General features: G+C 39.9%; 1 protein-coding gene across 1 annotated transcript in view; it reads right to left on the minus strand.

Annotated features, from left to right (window-relative positions):
• hephl1b (hephaestin-like 1b) overlaps positions 1 to 23,641 on the minus strand; it is a 38,290-nt gene extending 14,649 nt beyond the window's left edge. The window contains exons 1-11 of the mRNA XM_061962502.2: positions 23,348 to 23,641; positions 12,898 to 13,142; positions 11,495 to 11,707; positions 7,794 to 7,973; positions 7,461 to 7,715; positions 7,054 to 7,222; positions 5,130 to 5,269; positions 4,914 to 5,045; positions 4,634 to 4,839; positions 688 to 832; positions 389 to 601 (exon numbers count right to left, since the gene is read on the minus strand). Coding sequence (XP_061818486.1) covers positions 389 to 601; positions 688 to 832; positions 4,634 to 4,839; positions 4,914 to 5,045; positions 5,130 to 5,269; positions 7,054 to 7,222; positions 7,461 to 7,715; positions 7,794 to 7,973; positions 11,495 to 11,707; positions 12,898 to 13,142; positions 23,348 to 23,523 — 2,074 coding nt within the window. The 5' untranslated portion in view covers positions 23,524 to 23,641. The remainder of the gene's footprint in view (positions 1 to 388; positions 602 to 687; positions 833 to 4,633; positions 4,840 to 4,913; positions 5,046 to 5,129; positions 5,270 to 7,053; positions 7,223 to 7,460; positions 7,716 to 7,793; positions 7,974 to 11,494; positions 11,708 to 12,897; positions 13,143 to 23,347) is intronic.
• Positions 23,642 to 24,145: the final 504 nt, after the last annotated feature.

Raw genomic sequence — 24,145 nt, forward strand, 5'->3', positions numbered from 1 at the left:
TTAATTGACATTTTACATGTGCTTCTTCACACAGCACAGGGGTTATCTTCCAGGCGGCCTTTACGCGCAGTCTTTCTTTTCTAGGCATTTCAGCTACAAACAATTTCTCGTAAATAGTCAAAATTCTCCTTGAACTATGCTGGGATGATACCCTCATGTCTGTTTAGGATAAAATACTGTACATACTCGACATATCTCTGCAGCGGAAAATGTCAAAACTTTGCTTGGGTTTCCTGACAATGAGTAGGAAACCAAGTCTGTTGCCAGGAACCCCACAGTTGAAGCTATCTAAACAGGATTGTTGATGATATATTTGCATGAAATACAGTCTTATGAATGAATGTGTGACCACTCCCAAAACAGGTTGTCAACATTCAGCATGACTCACCAGGAGTGTTTGGGTCCATTTCCACAGTAGCAGTGGTGTGAGGGAAGAGGCTGACGGTGTCACGCGTGGTGCCCTGCTTTTTGAAGGTGTTCCCTTGGAAGTAAACGCCGTGGATGTCCACCTCGGTACCGAGCCCGAACGTGTACCACATGACTTTGTCACCCGCACACATATCCAGTCCTGGAAGGTTCCCGTACATGTAACCGTTTACGGCTGGAGAGATGGACAAAAACATGAGGTACATTACATGATAAGTATGAACCCAAAAAAGTTCCAAAAAGTCCCAATACTTTTCATACCATGCATTTTATTGCTCTCCTGGAAGTCTTCATCATCCATGTTTGTGTCGTTGCTGCCAAACATCGCCATGTTGTACTCCAAATACCAGCTCAGGTTTTCATCCATGACAGAAAACAGCAGAAAGAACTCCTTGTCCACACTCTTCTGTGTACGAGGCACAAACAATAACCTTAAGTCACAACATTAGTCTTTACCAGGATAATAATGTACTGATAAACTTATTATAGAAGTTTGTGTTCCATGCTTTATACAGTATCATAAACGTCCGGCTGCTAATTGGGTTAGTTTGTGGTCATTTACAACCATGCATTTCTATTTTAACAACATGTTTACTTTTACATTGCTGTATAACTGCTTACACTAGGTCAAGGATTCTCAGAATGGCTCTGCTGTTTTTCAGCCAGTACTGCAAACATGCAGACTGATTTTTTTTTGTCCTTTTATAGCATTTTCCAGTCAATGATTCTTGTTGAGTGACTCCATTGGACATGATTTTTCCTAAGATTTTTTAATGTCCGATTCTTTCACAGGTGTACAATACACTCACAGTTATTGGAAATTGCCCTAAAGCCAAACAGAACATTTAAGTCTCTACATTTTCAAAGTGCATGAAAGCATTTTGGATTATTATTGTTTTTTTAAATTTCGTTCATAAAATCTCTAAATAAACTTCAGCTCTAAGCAAAAATACCAAAAATTTAATGTTTTTTTTTAAATTAAATTCTATTTTAACAAATGCTGCAAAATGATTCATTTTTCAATCAGATTAATCGCACTTCTGAAATTGGATTAATGATTATTAGTCACATATTATTATTCACTTGCATATAAATATATTTTGGTCATATTTGTACTCTAAAAATACTTTACATTATTTGTTTAAATGTTTTTACAACTATGATATCGTTCATTTCTATAAATATGATAACTTTGGAAAACAAATTAAAAAAATATAATACAATTTGTGCTGTCAAATGATTAAAAAAAAAAGGAAAATCAGATTAATCACACTTTTGAATTCATATGAATCATGATTAAGCACAGGTGGCATAATTTGAAATAACTAAAAAAGAGCCCAATATTTGGAAACAAATGCAATTTTATAATCAGAATGTCATTGGAGAACATTTTTTAATGTTGTAATTGAATGATTGTCATGTATTTGCTGAAAACTTACTAAGGAGTTTTATCGAAAGTAAGGAAAGTATTTTGAAGTGAAATTTGCCAGCGAGCACAGCAGGCAGAGTCTCCTCACTCATCTTTACACTGATGTATGCATTGACCTGATCACTGACTGTATAACAACCTGTGCCGCCTTTCAGGTAACCATCCACAGTTACGGTAAAGGAGCATGTACGGTCAAAATAAATTGAGTGATTCATTTTGCATTCATACATAATTAATGCAGTATATATTGTGATTAATCATATGAGTTAACATTTTGACAGCCCTAATGTTTACCTTTTGCAGGCCTTTTTGATCAAATTATGTCATCCATCCATCCATTTTCTACCGCCTGTCCCTTTCGGGGTCGCGGGGAGTGCCGGAGCCTATCTCAGCTGCATTCGGGCGGAAGGCAGGGTACACCCTGGACAAGTTGCCACCTCATCACAGGGCTAACACAGATAGACAAACAACATTCACACTCACATTCACGCACTAGGGCCAATTTAGTGTTGCCAATCAACCTATCCCCAGGTGCATCTTTGGATGGCGTACCCGCAGGGAACTCATGCAGTCACGGGGAGAACATGCAAATTCCACACAGAAAGACCCCGAGCCCGGGGATCGAACCCAGTACCTTCGTATTGTGAGGCACATGCACTAACACCTGTCCCACCGTACTGCCCCAAATTATCTCACAATTGTTAATTAGTATAAATTGGCATAACATTAACAATTTTACTCATTTAAACCTGTAAGATTATCTAAATAATTTGATTGATTTAAGCAAAAAAAAAGTGGGAAAAGAATATGACTCCAAAATATTTTTACGCCCTTCAAAACAAAACGACTTGTGTGTACTGTTTGGATTTGAAGAAAAATTCAAATTGAACGTCCTGTATTTATGCAATATTGCATCAATTATAGCATAACATCCTCTATAGACAGTATAGCTCTGTTGTTTTTACTACTAGTAATAATAATCATGGTCCACCAGTTGAATGTGGTTGCTTTATATTGTGCAAGTGTACCTTGGACTTACAGTCGCGATCAAAAGTTTACATACACTTGTGAAGAACATAATGTCATGGCTGTCTTGAGTTTGCAATAATTTCTACAACTCTTATTTTTAGATAGGGTGATTGGAGCACATACTTGTTGGTCACAAAAAACATTCATGAAGTTTGGTTCTTTTATGAATTTATTATGGGTCTACTGAAAATGTGACCAAATCTGCTGGGTCAAAAGTATAAATACAGCAATGCTAATATTTGGTTACATGTCCCTTGGCAAGTTTCACTGCAATAAGGCGCTTTTGGTAGCCCTCCACAAGCTTCTGGTTGAATTTTTGACCACTCCTCTTGACAAAATTGGTGCAGTTCAGCTAAGTTTGTTGGTTTTCTGACATGGACTTGTTTCTTCAGCATTGTCCACACGTTTAAGTCAGGACTTTGGGAAGGTCATTCTAAAACCTTAATTCTAGCCTCATTTAGTCATTCCTTTACCACTTTTGACATGTGTTTGGGGTCATTGTCCTGTTGGAACACCCAACTGCGCCCAAGACCCAACCTCCGGGTTCATTTTAGGTTGTCCTGAAGAATTTGGAGGTAAACCTCCTTTTTCATTGTCCCATTTAAAGCACCAGTTCCATTGGCAGCAAAACAGGCCAATAGCATAATACTACCACCACCATGCTTGACGGTAGGAATGGTGTTCCTGGGATTAAAGGCCTCACCTTTTCTCCTCCAAACATATTGTTGGGTATTGTGGCCAAACAGCTCACTTTTTGTTTCATCTGACATCACATGGACAAAGATAAGACCTTCTGGAGGAAAGTTCTGTGGTCAGATGAAACAAAAATTGAGCTGTTTGGCCACAATACCCAGCAATATGTTTGGAGTAGAAAAGGTGAGGCCTTTAATCCCAGGAACACCACGCCCACCGTCAAGCATGGTGGTGGTAGTATTATGCTCTGGGCCTGTTTTGCTGCCAATGGAACTGGTGCTTTAAATGGGACAATGAAAAAGGAGGTTTACCTCCAAATTCTTCAGGACAACCTAAAATGAACCCGGAGGTTGGGTCTTGGGCGCAGTTGGGTGTTCCAACAGGACAATGACCCCAAACACATGTCAAATGTGGTAAAGGAATGGCTAAATCAGGCTAGAATTAAGATTTTGGACTGGCCTTCCCAAAGTCCTGACTTAAACGTGTGGACAATGCTGAAGAAACAAGTCCATGTCAGAAAACCAACAAATTTAGCTGAACTGCACCAATTTTGTCAAAAGTGGTCAAAAAATCAACCAGAAGCTTGCCAGAAGCTTGTGGAAGGCTACCAAAAGCGCCTTATTGCAGTGAAACTTGCCAAGGGACATGTAACCAAATATTAACATTGCTGTATGCATACTTTTGACCCAGCATATTTGGTCACATTTTCAGTAGACCCATAATAAATTCATAAAAGAACCAAACTTCATGAATGTTTTTTGTGACAAACAAGTTTGTGCTCCAATCACTCCATCACAAAAAAAAAAAGAATTGTAGAAATTATTGGAAACTCAAGACAGCCATGACATTATGTTCTTTACAAGTGTATGTAAACTTTTGATCGCGACTGTAGACTTAGACTAAGACTTAGACAAACGTTATTGATCCACAAGGAATATTGTTCTGTACCTAATGTCGTTGTCAGCTGTTTTGTTTAGCTAACAATAGTGAAAGTAACCACTTATTTAAAGAGAAAGCTGCAGCATTTTCTCAGAGTATTATTTCACATTAAATAACCTGAGTTCCGTTCTCTCCTAGCGTTCCTTTGGCACACACGAGCAAAGGTCCTACTAATCCTGTGTTGGTATCCTCCACAGGGTCCGTTGCAGAGTAGTACAAGTAAGGGATGCATGGAGAATCCGAGGACGACGGACCTTCAAGGACCTGCCAGTTGTAGATAAAGGTTTCCCCCGGACCAACGTGGGCGCCAGGCTTGTCAACACCTTATTCACGGAAAGAACTGACATCAGGAAAGATAATGTAGGTTTTTTACGACCTTCGTTCATTGCGTTCTCACCATCCTCATAGCTGCTTCCCTGGAAACGTTTATCATAGTGCAGACCATGAGGCTGAATACTGCAACTTCCAGCAGCTTTATTCTTGAAAGTCACTCGGAGGGTGTCTCCTTCCTCCGCCCTAAGGATCGGACCTGAACATTTAAGGGGTGTAAGTCGAAGACGTTATGGGGAAAAATTTAAGTTCAACTCAAACTTTTAGGAACTTTAAACCTCACCTAAGATTCCCAGGTGGAAGGAATCCGATTGACGGCTTTTTTTAGTGCTGAATGTATCGTCTGTGTACTCTCTGTATAATGCCTTATAATAGCGACCACCAATCCGACCGCCGTCTTTACCGAAAAACGTCTCTGATGCACTGGAAATGAGGAATGAACAAAAAGGTGATGCAGTAATTAGTACAAAATGTACATTTTGAGTCACTTGAAAAAAACTGATTAATTATTTAATCATTAACAAATATATATATATATATGTGTATGTATATATATATATACCGGTATATATATATGTATGTGTGGGAAAAAATCACAAGACTATTTCATCTCTACAGGCCTGTTTCATGATATATGTATATATATATATATATATATATATATATATATATATATATATATATATATATATATATATATATATATATATATATATATATATATATATACATACTGTGTGTATATATATGTAATATACAGCGTATAAAACATATCAATGTATACAGTAATTGTTTTGTGCCCATCCTATTTCTATTTGTTTGAATAATTTTCTTTACAAAACAAGACACTGCAAAACCGCTTTGGTATTTATTGGTAACACTAAGACTATGTAACATGTTTAAAAAAAATTATATTTATTTAAATATATGATTACATTATTTTTCTGTTTGAATGATGAATTAAGTTATGTAATGTCATTGCTTCAGTGAGACAATAAAACACAATTTAGCCGCACCAGAAATAACAGCAGCATCTTTAAAAAATACAAATAAATAAAAGAGAGCACATTACAATATAAATACATAAAAGTATGCAATATAAAATAATGGGATAAATATACACTGTAAAAAGTTATCATATTAAGGGAAATTAAAGATAATATAGTCTTGAAAACATCAAAACAAATAGTGTAATTTTTTCTTAAGTGTATAAACTTGACCAAAATATAAATAATGTTTTTATAAATTAAATATGAAGAGAACAATTATAAATACTTCTAAAAGTCATGTTTAGTAAAACTATCCTCCTGTTTATATAAATATAAACAGGATTATAGCGTAGTCCTGAAAAGAAACATGTTGTATGTTCAACTGACAACAATTCAGTAGTACCTCAAATTGAAGCTTTATTGGTTCTGTGACAGAGCACTTAACTCAAAATACTTGTATATCAAATACATATTTCTATTGAAATTAATCTAAATCAGTTTAATTAGTTGTGTGTACTACTAACAACTACAGTATTTGTATTATGTAATGTAATTGTTTTGTACAACATTGAGCTTGGAGAGTGGATTTATACGATATTTTTTTCCAGCTGCTTCTCCATTTTTTCATTGATGACTATCCGCCGATTAGATATTATTGTATCCTTCTTGGTTGGCGTTAGACCTGTTCTGCTTCAGTAAGGTGCAGAGAAGCAGTAATACGCTGGAATTGCTTTGCCAAGTTGGCGACACGCTCAGGGGATGTTTCTGATTATTTATTTCATTAATTCAAAGAATATCATCCACTTCTTCTTCTCAGCACTGTCCTTTACACTCACTTTTTTCCTTCCAATGTTCGGAAAAGAAAGTTATGTCCATCTCTATCTATAAGCTAATGCTAGCGAGTACAGATGTTTTGGGCGGATCTTACCGGCTTGTAACTCAAATTTATGCTTGCAACTTAAAGGAATTAAGAGACAGCTCTTATTTCAAAACAAAGTTGGGGCACTCTTAAGTTGAGGTACTAATATGTAGTATATATAAATAAAATATAAAAACAATTAATTATATTTCTTCAAATTGAACATAATAATTATGGAATAATAGGAATTCCCCAAAAATGTATTTAATTAAATTTAATCTGACTACTTTTACCATGCATTTTAAAAAGTGCTCTATGGAGGGCTAATGAGATAGTTTTCTCCTATTTAGAAATCATACCTGTTGGCTTCAGTTAGGGAAACATTTCTGATCAAATCTCTTTCTGATGGAGCGTAGTCCCACATCAATTCCTCTGCTGCTACATAGTAATTCCTGACAACACCGCTCATGGCTGTGGAGTTGACCTCATTGCTGCAGGACTTGACTTGATAAAAGGCCTGCATCCCGGCTGCAAGGAAAAGACAGAAATAGCAATAAAAACGAGGATGATTCCGCTTTCTTAATATCAGAGAATAAATAAAATACAATTATGATACAAGGGAACGGCATGGGTATGGAGTTACGACTGTCTCAATAATTTCTTTGTTGGAGAGACTTTGGACAGACTTTCAGGATACACAGCAAGTCTCTGCATGTTTACAGTACAGGCTCAGATGTGGATAGGGGTTAAAGGTCAGGCGCTGTACCCTGCATGTGGTCGTTAACTTGGCAGGACAACAGCCATTTGCCCTTCGCTGTCGGGACCATCTCAGCGGTAGCAAAAGTGGCCGGGAAAAGGCTCAGGACGTCCGTTCGGTGGCCGCGGTCCAGTAAAGTATTCCCGTGGAAAAAGGCCGAGTGAATATCCACCTCGTTACCCATGCCAAACAAATGCCAAGCCACTGCACGCTGCTGGCACAGCTCAATTCCGGGCAGGTTACCAAACATGTACCCATTGATGGCTATCACACAGGGAGGACAAGCACAGGTTAGAAGGAGGGATTAGTTCAAACAAACTTAAAATTTTTCGTTAAGTTCACCGTGCATCAGGTTTGACTCCTCAAAGTCTTCATCCTCGAAGACCTCGGGTCGATCTGTGAAGCTCTCAATATTGTCCTCAAGGTACCAGCTCAGGTTCTCATCCACTACGTTGAACATCAGAAAGACATCCTGGGCCACGTCGTTGCGACCGGTCCCCTTTTCACTATCATTAAGGATTCCTGCAAAATGAAACGTGTACAAGTTACGCCGTAAATTATTATTTTATATTGTTTAGTATAGTATGTAATAGTATATGTATGTACTAGGAATGGTCCGATCAGGGTTTTATGCTGTCGATTCTGATACCGATCATCCATGAGTGGGATCCGCTGTACCAATACCAACACCAATACCAATCACATGTATTAACAGTTAATTTGTTCAATGTATTTCTGGTGAGTGCTATTGACAGTTTACCAATATCAACACAATATTCAAACTAGTCCCTTATTGTCTTTTGTTACATACAATTGTTTAAGCCAAACAAAGCAACAACTCAACCAAAACTACTATCTACTTCTCATTTAAATCCTTTGGGTTTTGTTCTCAAAGTCCTCCTGTTTCCAGGGAATCATTCCCAGAGTTGGTAAACATTTACACAACAAAAACAATTATTTTTAAAATATAAAATATCTACCTTATCAGTCTAGTATCGATCATATACTGATACTACCCTTGGTTTCGACGCAATGATACTTGACAATGACATCTAAAGGGTACCTATTATGCAACTTTTCTTACATATTAGTACCTGGTTTTAGCTCGGTACCGGTGGTGACCAACCAGTCAGAGACCAAGAGCCCCATTTTTTACTGTGTTACCGCAAAGAGCCACATCATACGCATGGGCAAACAGGAACATCACTCCATCCCTTCCACACACACACACGCGCGCACACACACACACACACACACACACACACACACACACACACACACACACACACACACACACACACACACACACATCCTTCTGAGCTCAGCCAGATTTTTTGTAAATGTCACACACCAAAATGTTAATGACAGAAATTGACTCCTACAATACTAAGACCAGAGGCCAGTCATTTTCAACAATGAACATTGTGTGCACTGTCTCCACAGACAACTCACTGCAGACTTTATGAGAACCAACAAACGTAATAAAACATCACTTACTGTACAATGTCTGCTGTCATTAGGATGCCAACTGCTAGGATATTCATATATTCCTATTTAGATAAAAAAATGTCTCATAATCCTGGCGAAGAAACAGGGTAGGGGGGCAACAAGCACTTTTCGTGTTGTTCTCGCCAGTTCCAGGTCCTAAATGGCAGTCAAAGTGTACCAACTTGTTGCATTATATTCTCAGCCATCTACTTTTCAGGTGAGAGGCATGATTTATGGTTTAGAATAAACTTGCAGGGAGCAAGAAAGCGAGGAAGCAGCATGGGGACATAGGGACACGTGGAAGTGATCACGTAGCTGCTTTAAATAGTTCATCTGCGTTAGCGCTTATAATAATATCACTAATACTTGGTTAATATTCAAGTCACGAAATGTAAATTGAGTATTGTTGGCGCTTTTTGAATGGTTATTTATTTGATTTTATGGACAGAATAGTGGAACTTCCATTGGCTCTGCTGTAAGCTGACTTTTATTTACGTTTACTTATTATTTAGAATGCATTGAAAATAAATCGATCCGTCGTCTTGTCTTTCATAACGATTGTGAACGATAGTCAAAATTCTAAAAAGAGTGCAATTCCCCTCTAAGTCACTCAGCATGCAGTATCAATGATAAAAGGTTGTTGCTGAATAGACAATATGTCTAATATTTTTTATTTATGTCAGGCCAAATATGTTGACACACACACGTAGGACGGAGGATTCTTGTCTGTCCATCGTCTGTCTTTGCAGCAGCGGCACTGATTCTGTGTGTAACTGTCAGATTATTTAAATAATGATACTCATTTAAATGCCGCTTTATAGTTTAGTAAAACAGTCTGCGTGGGCTAAATAATGATATTGCATGTTCTCCTCCCCGTATTGTTCTGATGATCAGGATATATTTTGCATATTAATGAATACAGAGACTCTAAATGAATTGTGCTCTTATTGTAATTATTCTTATTCTGCTTAACTGTTTAAAAAAAATAAAATAAATCTACAAAGTTCAGTGAGCAGGTTTTGTTGTGACCAATGTGTGTTAAGTTGAAAACACCCCACGGGCCAGATTCCTTTTTAGTTTCCAATTAGACTCCTGACGTCTAGCGGGCCAAATTGAACAAGCCGGCGGGCTGCTATTGGCCCACAAGCCGTAGTTTGGACACCCCTGATTTAGGCCCTAACAATTAAATATACAATACATTCACAAGTAGAGGAATGCTTGAAGTATTTTATAGTACATATGTGTTTTTTCATGTGAGTATGAACTTTACTTCATAGCACCATCGGGCGTCGCTGATTCCCATGTCTGAAAAACTTTGTGTGAGCTCTACGCGTGGTCGAAAGGTTGCGCAGGAATAGGCAACTTTTTCGACGTAGAATTTTTCTATGAATGCCGTTTGCGGAGAAAGTTACGTACGTACATTGCACCCCTGTTGACGCAACTTTTCTTTGTAAATGAAGCCCCAAGTCACCGGTGTGTGTGAGTGACAGGAAGAAAAGCCCTGCAATTTGTTAACCACCTGTTGATTTGCATGGCTAAAACTCATAGACTCAAAATATGATGTATTCTATTAAAAAAATCTTCAGTTATATTGAATACGGTAGTTGAGACTCAACCCACAGCAACTCTAGTGGCTACAGCCAAGTATTGCACTCAGTAAGTAGCCTGAAGCCAATTCTGAACAATTAGTTAATTGATTAATTGTCCAGTATGGTAAATATTTTGACATATTTGAACATATCTTTCCTAATTTTTAGTCTGCTTTTGGGTATGGGTCGCAGTAGTACGGTATGCAGAGTGGAGCTAAACATACCACTGTACTTGAATGATTGTTTACATAGTGATGTAATTAATAATTGCCATTGTAGAGACGTATGCAGGAAATGAGGCAAACCAGACTGAACTGTACCATTCGGTGGAATGATGTTTTATGGTATGAATGGAACAGTCCACCACACAAACAAAATTACGTTTTTGAAGTCTCTAAATTTATTAGCATGATCCAGGAAGTAGTTTTCGTTGAATGCAATGGAAGTCTGCAGTCTGCTCAGTCCTATTTTTTGGTTGTTTTTCCAAAATCCAAAAATGGGTTACACCGTATTTTTCGGACTATAAGTCGCAGTTTTTTCATAGTTTGGCCGGGCTCCAGTGCGACTTATATATGTTTTTTTCCTTTTTTATTATGCATTTTCGGCAGGTGCGACTTATACTCCGGTGCGACTTATACTCCGAAAAATACGGTACTTGTATAGCGCTTTTCTACCTTCAAGGTACTCAAAGCGCTTTGACACTATTTCCACATTCACACACACTTTCACACACTGATGGCAGGAGCTGCCATGCAAGGCCCTAACCCATCAGGAGCAAGGGTGAAGTGTCTTGTTCAAGGACACAACAGACGTGACGAGGTTGGTAGTAGGTGGGAATCGAACTAGGAACCCTCAGGTTGCTGGTACGGCCACTCTCCCAACCCGCGCCACGCCGTCCCCTAAACCTAAATGAATGTGCACTATACAGTAATTCATGACATGGAAGGACACGTCTCCAGTGCGTACCTTTTTTGCATGTAAGCAGGGCCCCTATAAGTCCTGAGGCGATATCCCTGGGGGCGTCCACGTGAGAGTGGTAGACCCAGGTCAGGCAGTTGGCATCGTCATCCGTGGGGGCAAATTGGGATCTGACCTCCCAGCGGTACGTGTAGCTTCCCCCCGGTGGTACGGAGTCGTCCTCCTTTAGCTTACCAGACGTCCCGTCTGGATAGAGCGCTCCTTAGAATTTAAAAGAGTATTAACTCAACATATTATGGTGAGTAAAATATGAAAATATGTTGAAATAGTTATTGATACTTTTTTATTTAGTAAAGATCAACTTCATTTATCCCACATTGTTGAAATTCCACAGCTGCAGTATTTTCTCTGCATTTGCTGATTTTATCAGTACTTTTTCTTGTACGGACAGAAAGCACCACTCTTCTTCATTGTCCACACGTGTCCTCAACAACCCTCACCATAAGCTTATCAATTGGAATAAATATATCTAGCACTGTTCTTTTTCATGGAAAACAAATGTTTACTTTAGGTTTCCGTCAGCAAAAGGACATTCCAAAGGCAAGGGCTATCTCTCCCACTGGTGACTGGGGGATGGGGGCCTGTTGCATAACAATAGGCTTAAACCAGGGGTGTCAAACGTACGGCCCGAGGGCCGGATCAGGCCCGCGAACAGGTTTTATGTGGCCCGCGGGATGACTTTGCTAAGTATAACAATTAACCTGAAATTTTTGAATGAAAGAAACAGCTGTTCTAAATGTGTCCACTGGATGTCGCAACAGCAATTCTTTATATATTTGTAGATGATGCTACATATGTACAAAATAAACCACATGATGTTAGAACATCATTGATTGAAATTGATTGATTGAAACTTTTATTAGTAGATTGCACAGTACAGTACATATTCCGTACAATTGACCACTAAATGGTAACACCCGAATAAGTTTTTCAACTTGTTTAAGTCGGGGTCCACGTTAATCAATTCATGGTAAAAGTCGAGGATAATGATGAAACTACATGAATAACATCCTGTAATTTGATTTGGATATTATTTTGTTATCTTGATAGATTGAAAAATAACACCAATGAGTTGACTGATGAACATTATCACATAATTTATTCAGAAAATACAAATAACGACAAATAAAGATGGAATACTACTAACCGCAACATGTAAGTGTAAAAAAACAACAATATGATTTGTACAATTTCAGAATGTGCTTGTTCTATTTTTTAACAAAGAAAACAATCTGAAGTTGTCTTTATTTTTAAGTTATCGTGCCTTGATTTTACCAGTCCGGCCCACTTGGGAGTAGATTTTTCTCCATGTGGCCCCCCGATCTAAAATGAGTTTGACACCCGTGGCTTAAAGATATCTTCCAGTATCTCTTCAACAACAGGACAGTTACCCTCCATGTTCTTCTCGTAAAAAACTCCATGAGGATGCATGGAGTAGCTCCTGGATGCGAGGTTTTTCAGGTGGACCACGATAACTTCGTCAACCTCCGCTCGCAGTACGGGCCCCAGGAAGCCCAACCAGGGTGGTCGGGGGGCTTGTGTGCTGTATGTGGCATCGGTGTACTGTCGGAACATGGCCTTTTTGTACACACTGCCAATACGTTGGGGTCCTTTCTGCAGGAATATTGACGCAAACCTGGAATGAATCAAATAAAATAAGACAATGTCATTTTTAGAGCTATTAATTTAGAGCAGACAAAAGCTTTGATTTATATTTTGTTTCTCGATCATTTAATGCTTGTAACTAATACAAATTGATTAAGTGCCCGGAACTTTAAAAATATGTTGACATTAATTTCTGTATGGCTGCTGCAATAGATTGCACATTAAATTGGTGGTGTGCGGGTGTCTTAATTTGTAAACAGCAGTGAGTGTTTTTTTTTTTGTATTGTCATTAATGCACACATGAAAAAGTGCAATTTCAATGTTTATGATGTGCATACATTAGAATAAAAAGAATGAAGGTTATAGCAAGCAGAAAAATGGTTAATTAAAACTATTTTTGAGGCATTGAGGTTATAAAGTGTGTTTAATCCGATTACTAGATTAAACTAATCGATCGATTACTCCATCCATCCATTTCCTACCGGTTGTCTCTTTCAGGGTTGCAGGGGAGCCCAGCTGCACTCGGGTGACAGGCAGGATACAGCCTGGATAAGTTGATTACTAAAATAATCGATAGCTGCAGTTATAGTTGTTTTACATCGGAAATTGGTTGTTTAGGTTCATTCAAACTATAGCTGCAACGATTAATTGATTAAATCAATCAATTTGATAAAAAGCTTCCTTTTATATTCTGTTGCTTTGATTAATCATTTAATGAGCGTAAGTAATACACATTTAAAAAATCCGGACAGCATGGAGTACCTCCAAATTTAAATACGCGGACATAGCAGAGATGTTCAAAACAACATTTAAATGCACACATGTTAAATGTTAAATGTCAATGTTGATGATATGCTTCCAAGCAGAAATGTTTTTGACTTTAACAGTTCCCCTGAAAATATGCATTGAGGGTATAAAGCGTTTTTTATCCGATTACTGGAATAATCGAACAGACTAATCGATAGATTACACAATTACTAAAATAATCGATAGCTGCAGCTTTAGTTATTTTACATTTAGAAATGTGTTGTTTAGGCTAATTCAAACATAACTACAAGGGATGAACATAACAGATTAATTGAGCATTGATTAATGGCATCAAAATGTTATCACATCTAAAAGAATAACATGATGTCAGCTAAAGGAAATTGAGCTACCTCTCGGGTTGCAACAATTTATATTGTTGTTATTGATTTAAAAAAAAAGCTTTTACTTGCTTTGATTAATCGTTTAATGAGTGTAACTAATAAAAGTTTTAAAAATCCGGACTGCATGGAGTGCTCGAACATTTGAATATACGTGAACATAGTATTGATTATGTGCATTTATGAGGAAAAAAAAGAATGAAGTTTATTGCAAGCATAAACATGTTTTAAAAACTATTTTTCCTAAATTACGCATGATTAAAGGATATATAAATATATATTATATACTATATATACCGCCGGAATGCAGCTGAGATAGGCTCCAGCACCACCGCGACCCCGAAAAGGACAAGCGGTAGAAAATGGATGAATGGATGGATATTATATATAATAAAATATATATTATTATATTACATATTATAATATATCAAGTATATGTAAATATAAAGTGTGTTTTATCCAATTACTTGATCAATCAATAGATTACTCGATTACTAAAATAATCGATAGCTGCAGCCCTCGCTACATCCACGCTATAGTACAACTCCTCCAGACAATGTTAATCTTCTAAACACAACACTGAAATTGAAGCAGGAGTGCAGAACATTCCAAGAGATACTGAGAACAACATTGATAACTGTAATCTAGCTAGACATAGTAGTGCAACTCAATAATTCTATAGTACGTATTAAACAAAATCTTTATTCAAATATGACAAAAAAAAACTCTACAGCATGTATGAGTGTACCTGCAATTCCTCATTTCCTACCTTAAGATGTCTAAATTGAACAAGAGGAGTGGCATTTAAATAGTGTTCATTTGATTTCAGTCACACACTCGATAGGAAATGAGTCACTTATCCTTCAAATATAGGGCGGTATAGCTCGGTTGGTAGAGCGGCCGTGCCAGCAACATGAGGGTTGCAGGTTCGATCCCCGCTTCCGCCATCCTAGTCACTACCGTTGTGTCCTTGGGCAAGACACTTTACCCACCTGCTCCCAGTGCCACCCACACTGGTTTAAATGTAACTTAGATATTGGGTTTCACAATGTAAAACGCTTTGAGTCACTTGAGAAAAAGCGCTATATAAATGTAATTCACTTCACTTCACTTCACTTCACTTCAAATGTAAATGAAACAACAACTCGATGAGTCGACAGCATTGCTGAGAGGTGAAAGAGATGTCGTACCCAAAACAAGGAAGCAAAATGTGATGAGAGTACAAAACAAAAAAGTCTGGCCAAAAATAGCTTGGTGTGGATAACACTGAACTGAAGTAAACCGTACGTGCGCTGATGAAATTGTGGGGACTGGCTGGCTTGGGTGCTGACATGTGATGCGTTGACTTCTTTCCCCATCGAGAGGCTTTGTTCCCTGGCCGGGACTGGTGTGAGCACATTGCTGTGTGGATAGCTTGAATGCAGTGTTAGTGTTGAGCATGGGGGCTGTGCAGTTATTTTGCGTGGGGTTGCTGGTGTGGACTCGGCAGAGTAGGGTTGGGGCGGGCGGGCGCTGGCTTTGTTTGGCGGGGGACGGACTCGCGTGGCGTTGTGTTGGCCTGGTGTAGAGCGCCTGCGGGGTCATGGGCTGTGGGGGGAGGCTGGCCTCCTGACTGTAGTTCTTGGTTGCCTCCTGCATGGACTGGGGGGGATTTGGGGGTGTGTCCGGGCCCTCTGCTCCTCCTACTTATAACCCACACATCGCATGCACGGGTGGGTTGGGGTTCGGGGTGCGGCACGCCCCTCATTGCCTCCTCGGCCGGCGCAGGCTCCGGGGACTGCGGTCTGGGGGCCTGCCATTCCCGTGCAGAGACCTCGCTGAGGGTCTGATTGATTGATTGAAACTTGTATTAGTAGATTGTACAGTACAGTACATATTCCGTACAATTGACCACTAACTGGTAACTCCCAAATAAGTTTTTCAACTTGTTTAAGTCGGGGTCCACATTAATCAATTCATGGTAATCAATTCTGAAGTTTTAAATGTTTAAAAATTTAATTTAATCATTTTTATTTTTTTAAATAGAGGTGGATTGTCTTAACTTCCTGTTTGTGTTGCGTCACGCAGGTTTTGTTTCCTGTTGGCCGGGGTCCGTGCTTGCGCTGTGGGGTCTGTGTCGGTGGCTTTGGCCCCTGGCCTTCTTTGTTTGGTGTGAGTGCTGTGTCTCGGTTATTGGGTTTGGAATGGGAAGTGGAGTCTTTTAGTGGGGGAGGTGTTGATGTCTCTTGTTTGCATGGCGTTTGGGCTGATGAGCAAGCTGGCGCTGGCTGGTCTCCATGGTCCTGTTGGCGTGTGTCGGTCGCTTTGATTTTATCGAGTGGTGCTGGTTGTCAGCTGGTATTGCAGCTGTTGTTTCTGCTGCCGTTTGTTTGTAGTGTGGGCGCCCGTGGCTGCTGGGTCCGGTACGGGGGTTGGCCGATGTTGTGGTTTGTGGCAGCACGTGCACATGGTGGTTGTCGAGGCTGGCAAACTTCCCAGCTTTATTCTCGTTTGTTGTCGTGTTGTTTGGCTTGTCAGGTGTCGGCCCGGGCCTGCCCTCGCACTCTGCTGCGCCGTCCTTCACGCCCAGTGTCGTGCCATCGTCTGGGTGCGGGTTTGTCGGGGATTGTCCCTAAAGGGGAGGGAGGTGCGCGGTAGGGGGTGAAGTGATCGGTTGGTTCTTGGTGGACAGTGGGCTCGTGGGGACCCGGTTACTGGTGGGGCGGGGGCGGTCTTCCTGTCTGCCTGCGGAGAGTCTTTGGGCCACTCGGCACGGGGCGTCCCGTCTTTCTGCCTGCGTGAGGTGTGGTCTCTCGTTGGCTTGGGCGCTGGCTGTCCTCTGCTTCTCCCGTGCCTTGTCCTCTGCTGGGCGCGTCTGCCCATGGCTTGCCGGGTGGCACGTTGGGGCCGGTCTGGGGTTCCTGTTGCTGCCCGGCCTGACTGCAATGGGGCCAGTGGTCCCTTGTTCCCTGGGCACTGCACATGCTGTTTTAGGTCGGGCTCTCTGGGTGGCTGGGGCCGTACTTTGGCTCCCTCACACACTTTTACTGTCATATTTGTACATATCGTAAATTGCTGATTCGGTTTTATTGTTGTTGTTGTTGTGGTTGTGGTCGTTATTGTTGTTGTTGTTTTTCTCTCGGTCTTATCCCTCTCTTGTCCCTGCAATTTCCCCCTCTGTTTTCCTTTCTTTCTCTTTCTATCTCCTTCTGCTGCGGTCCGGCTGCGCCAAACATAAATATAAATCTATTTATAAAGTAAAATACAAATAAGGCAACAAGAAAATTATCCCACACTTCTCTTTTGTAAAGTAAATCTGTGCAGCAAATACGGGCATATACATCAACAATATGATTTGCCTAAGTAGCTGGACAGGACAAAAAACTAAAACTAAAAAGTGAAGTAGACCGCATTGGTCGCTGACTTCTGGGAAAAGCAGTTTGGCCCATGCAGTAACTCAAAAAAGTCCTGTGTTATGCAATCATGCTCCACATATTGGATGTTGTGACACTTGCGTGACGGATCTCTATCATATCTTTAGTAACTTTGTGAAAAAAGACAAGTTTAAACCTGAATCAAAGAAGTGAGAGAAGTCGTAGTACAAAAAGTTACCCATTCCATTTAAAGGAGGGTATAATAAACATTGATTAGGAATACGATAAGAAAACAATCACATTGTATTGAAATGAATGTGTGTGTAAGTTATCAGCCCCTTAAATAGATGATAAAATATGCCATTGGGTGATAGGCTATATATAGGTCGTCTTTCATAACTCAAATAGTGGCCTCTGCTCAAATAGATACTCGCTGTGAAGAAGAAAATAAATGTTCTTGGCCTCTATAAAAGGAAATGCATTTGTACAAATGCAATAAAGGCCTCCCCTTTAATAACTGTTTTGGCCATATCCTAGACCTGTTTGTTATACTCTTAGGTTTAGTGGTTTAAATATCCCCATTGACTATGTACACTAATCAACACCTTACCCCTAATATACCCATACATGGTATTATTTGTTGTTAAATGAATAAATGATGTCTGCTATTATATGATGAAATACATTTGTACAAATAAAGTAAACACCATGCCCTAAGAGCAGCCAGGTGCCCTTTGTGGTTAATCAATCAATCAATCAATGTTTATTTATACAGCCCTCAATCCCAAGAGTCTCAAAGGGCTGCACAAGCCACAACGACATCTTCGGTTCAGATCCCACATTAGGTTAAGTAAATAAACGCCCTTGGCGACTATTTGAGGAAATGCATTTGTAAGAAGACTGTATATTCCTAGGGCACCTGATACGCTCTGCGGTTAAGTAAAAAACAAATTACCTCGGCCTCTGTAAGAAGAAATGGATTTGTACAAAGACACGCCCACTGAATAAACACCTTTTCCCAAATAACTATTACTTTAAGCAGGTGATAATCGGCCACTGTATGAAGAAATGCATTATCCAAAGACAGTAAACGCCTCACCCCTAATAGCAGCCAGGTGCCCTCTGTGGTTAAGTGAATAAAGACCATTGGCGACTATTTGAGAAAATGCATTTGCGACCCCGAAAGGACAAGCGGTAGTAAATGGATGGATGGGCATTTGTATAAAGACTGTAAACTCCTTACCCCTAATAGGCACCTGATACTCTCTGCGGTTAAGTAAAAAAATACCTTGGCCTCTATGAGAGGAAATGGATTTATACACAAAGACAGTAAAGGTGTCCACTTAATAAACGCCTCTTCCTAAAAAAACGTCTGTTACTTTAAGCAGGTGACAATCGGTCACTGTATGAAGAAATGCGTTGTACAAAGACAGTCAACGCCTCACCCCTAATAGCAGCCTGGTACTCTCTGAAGTTGAGTAAATGAATGTCCTCTGGCACTGTATAATGAAATATGGGTAACACTTTAGTATGGGGAACATATTCTAAGTAGCAAAGAGTTAATTTAGAGTTATTTGGACACTAGGGGAACTTATAAGGGTTAGGGTTAGGGTGACTAATAAGCAATAATTCTGAGGTTATTGAGGGAAGACTCTTAGTTAATGGCTTACTGATTGTATGATAAGGGCATGCAGAATAAGGCATGAATAAGTACTTAATAATGACTCATTAAGAGCCAAGATGTTACTAATTTGCATGTTAATAAGCAACTAATTAATGGTGAATATGTTCCCTTTACTAAAAATAACCTACTCAGTGGCCTAGTTGTTAGAGCAGTGGTTCTTAACCTGGGTTTGATCGAACCCTAGGGCAGTGTTTTTCAACCACTGTGCCGCGTTGCCGTGAGATACGTCTGGTGTGCCGTGGGAGATTATATAATTTCACCTATTTGGGTTAAAAAAAAATTGCCAACCAGTAATTCTAGTCTGCAAATGATGTGTTGTTGTTGAGTGTCGGTGTTGTCTAGAGCTCGGCAGAGTAACCTTGTAATACTCTTCCATATACGTAGGTGGCAGCCGGTAGCTAATTGCTTTGTAGATGTCGAAACAGCGGGAGGCAGAGTGCAGGGAAAAAGGTGTCTAATGCTTAAACCAAAAATAAACAAAAGGCGAGTGCCCCTAAGAAAAGGCAATGAAACTTAGGGAAGGCTATGCAGAACTAAACTGGATACAAAGTAAACAAAAACAGAATGCTGGACGACAGCAAAGACTTACTGTGGAGCAAAGACGGCGTCCACAATGTACGTCCGAACATGACATGACAATCAACAATGTCCACACAAAGAAGGATAAAACAACTGAAATATTATTGATTGCTAAAACAAAGTACAAACCCCGTTTCCATATGAGTTGGGAAATTGTGTTAGATGTAAATATAAACGGAATACAATGATTTGCAAATCCTTTTCAACCCATATTCAATTGAATGCACTACAAAGACAAGATATTTGATGTTCAAACTCATAAACTTTATTTTTTTTTTGCAAATAATAATTGACTTAGAATTTCATGGCTGCAACACGTGCCAAATTGGTTGGGAGAGAGCATGTTCACCACTGTGTTACATCATCTTTTCTTTTAACAACACTCAATAAACGATTGGGAACTGAGGAAACTAATTGTTGAAGCTTTGAAAGTGGAATTCTTTCCCATTCTTGTTTTATGTAGAGCTTCAGTCGTTCAACAGTCCGGGGTCTCCGCTGTCGTATTTTACGCTTCATAATGCGCCACACATTTTCGATGGGAGATAGGTCTGGACTGCAGGCGGGCCAGGAAAGTACCCGCACTCTTTTTTTACGAAGCCACGCTGTTGTAACACGTGCTGAATGTGGCTTGGCATTGTCTTGCTGAAATAAGCAGGGGCGTCCATGAAAAAGATGGCGCTTAGATGGCAGCATATGTTGTTCCAAAACCTGTATGTACCTTTCAGCATTAATGGTGCCTTCACAGTTGTGTAAGTTACCCATGCCTTGGGCACTAATGCACCCCCATACCATCACAGATGCTGGCTTTTGAACTTTGCGTCGATAACAGTCTGGATGGTTCGCTTCCCCTTTGGTCCGGATGACACGATGTCGAATATTTCCAAAAACAATTTGAAATGTGGACTCGTCAGACCGCAGAACACTTTTCCACTTTGCATGAGTCCATCTTAGATGATCTCGGGCCCAGAGAAGCCGGCTGCATTTCTGGATGTTGTTGATGAATGGTTTTCGCTTTGCATAGTAGAGCTTTAACTTGCACTTACAGATGTAGCGACGAACTGTATTTAGTGACAGTGGTTTTCTGAAGTGTTCCTGAGCCCATGTGGTGATATCCTTTAGAGATTGATGTCGGTTTTTGATACAGTGCCGTCTGAGGGATCGAAGGTCACGTTCATTCAATGTTGGTTTCCGGCCATGCCGCTTACGTGCAGTGATTTCTCCAGATTCTCTGAACCTTTTGATGATATTATGGACCGCAGATGTTGAAATCCCTAAATTTCTTGCAATTGCACTTTGAGAAACGTTGTTCTTAAACTGTTTGACTATTTGCTCACGCAGTTGTGGACAAAGGGGTGTACCTCGCCCCATCCTTTCTTGTGAAAGACTGAGCATTTTTTGGGAAGTTGTTTTTATACCCAATCATGGCACCCACCTGTTCCCAATTAGCCTGCACACCTGTGGGATGTTCCAAATAAGTGTTTGATGAGCATTCCTCAACTTTATCAGTATTTATTGCCACCTTTCCCAACTTCTTTGTCACATGTTGCTGGCATCAAATTCTAAAGTTAATGATTTTTTGCAAAAAAAAAAAAGTTTATCAGTTTGAACATCAAATATGTTGTCTTTGTAGCATATTCAACTGAATTTGGGTTGAAAATGATTTGCAAATCATTGTATTCCGTTTATATTTACATCTAACACAATTTCCCAACTCATATGGAAACAGGGTTTGTATATTGATGCATGCTTGGTCATGGTTTAAAGTCCATCCATCCATTTTCGACCGCTTGTCCCTTTCGGGTTCGCTGGAGCCTATCTCAGCTGCATTCGGGCGGTATGGTTTAAAGTCGTATACAACAATTGCGACAACGACTTTTTACTGTCAACTGAGTTTTGTTTTTTAATTTCTGCTGGTCTTGTGCCTCCGCATTTTTTCAACGCAAAAAATGTGCCATGGCTCAAAAAAGGTTGAAAAACACTGCCCTAGGGGTTCGGTGAGTCGGGCTCAAGGGGTTCGGCGCAGGTCAAGACACACCGGACTCATCGTGTAAATAAAAACTTCTCCCTATCGGCTTATTACGGATACTGCAACAGCAGAAGTCACACTGATTTGCAGGTGTGTAATTTGTTGTGAGTTTATGCACTGTGTTGGTTTTGTTCTTTGAACAAGGTGATGTTCATGCACGGTTCATTTTGTGCACCAGTAAAAAAACATGGTAACACTTTAGTATGGGGAACATATTCACCATTAATTAGTTGCTTATTAACATGCAAATTGGTTAATTTTGTGCACCAGTAAAAAAACATGATAACACTTTAGTATGTGGAACATATTCACCATAAAATAAAATATTCAAAACCAAAAAGTGAATGCACTGCATAGGTGAGGGTAAGCTGCTTACGTACGCAGTAAGAGACGTGGCATTAACATGCAAATTAGTAACATATTGGCTCTTAACTAGTCATTATTGAGTACATGCCTTATTTGGCATGGCCTTATTATAACCCTAACCCTCTAACCCTGGCCCTAACTCTCTAACCCTAACCCTAACCAAATAACTCTAAATTAAGTCTTTGTTACTTAGAATATGTTCCCCTAGTGTCCAAAAAACTCTAAATTAAGTCTTTGTTACTTAGAATATGTTCCCCATATTGTTTCCAAAAACATATAACTTTGTCTTGAATTTGAAAAAAAAAACATAATTTCATTTTTCACTAAAGAAGGGTTCTGTGAATGCGCATATGAAACTGGTGGGGTTCGGTACCTCCAACAAGGTTAAGAACCACTGGGTTAGAGTGTCTGCCCTGAGATCGGTAGGTTATGAGTTAAAACCTCGGCCGAGTCATACCAAAAACTATACAAATGGGACCCATTACCTCCCTGTTTGGCACCCAGCATCAGGGGCGCCGCTAGGGATTTTGGGCCCCATGAACATAATCTTTACAGGGCCCCCAACACAGTGTCATTATTTTTTCTGTATTATAATTTCATCATCATTAGGGGCCTCCCTGGGCCCCCCTCCATCATGGGCCCCTAGAATCCATCTCCTTTACCCCCCCCTTTTCAGCGCCCCTGCCCAGCATCAAGGGTTGGAATTGGTGGTTAAATCACCAAAAATGATTCCTGGGCGCAACTACTGCTGCTGCCCACTGCTCCCCTCACCTCCCAGGGGGTGAATAAGGGGATGGGTCAAATGCAGAGGTCAAATTTCCCCACACCTAGTGTGTGTGTGTGTGACAAGCATTGGTACTTTAACTTAACTTAAGATGGTTGTTAATGTGACAGGAAAAGTAAACACTTTCAGAGTCACTTTCTTTGTCATGCTACAACAAAAGACCCCCAGTGGGGATCATCATCGGATTGCTTTTATAATGAAAGTTTATTACATAAGAGCGGAAACTACACCTTTATGGTGGAATAGACTGGATGTCGTCCACAAAATTCCAAAAGACTTCAGATTGACTTTTTACTCACTCATCCTTGGCGACGTCCACGTTGTTGAGCAGGTTTTTTCCACTTGGCGCATAGTCCCACAAGCCCTCCACGGCCGCCACATAATAGACCCTCTCTCGGCCCCGCCGCCCCTCCACGGACGGACGCAAGGCTGACAACAAACAAGCCGTCATCAACAAGCTCCACGTCTTCACCATTGTCACGCGGCTGGTCTGAGGACGGGGCGTGGGGGGACCCCCCGAAGAAACAAACACTACGGACCGCCTCTGTGGGAGCGCGCACTGTGCCCTGGCAGCGCAACAAGTAACAGCGGAATACGTGCACAAGGAAACAGGCAGCCCTTTGAGGCAGGAAAGCAGCGACCGCCTCCGTGGAATCATGCATTAAAAAAAACAACAACCATGCAATCTTCTCGCGATAATTAGGACAGTTTTGAAATGATATCATTCAACTGGGAAATGAAAGTAATTGATCCAATTATATGAACGTGCACGGTCATGATATATTTCCACAAAGCAAACACTCTTGTTTACATATTATCTTATTATAATAGTGTAGCATTTATAGTGCGACGTAATGTAATAGTAATAATAGACGCTTAACAAGTAACTTTTAGAGTTGTTTTAGCCTTTCTTTTGTAGCAAATAAATGAAGCAGATTACCAAAATGTAAAATAAAAATAATATTGTTAAATTACTACTTATTAACAGTGCTAATCAATAATTATCCATGTTGTTATTATTATTAAGGCAGAATTGCTGACTCTCTTATGTTGTGGCCAATGGTGTAATATGCAATGCTGGCATCTGCTGGCGTTAC

The sequence above is a fragment of the Nerophis lumbriciformis genome, linkage group LG09 (assembly GCF_033978685.3).
Source record: "Nerophis lumbriciformis linkage group LG09, RoL_Nlum_v2.1, whole genome shotgun sequence".
NCBI classification, from domain to species: domain Eukaryota; kingdom Metazoa; phylum Chordata; class Actinopteri; order Syngnathiformes; family Syngnathidae; genus Nerophis; species Nerophis lumbriciformis.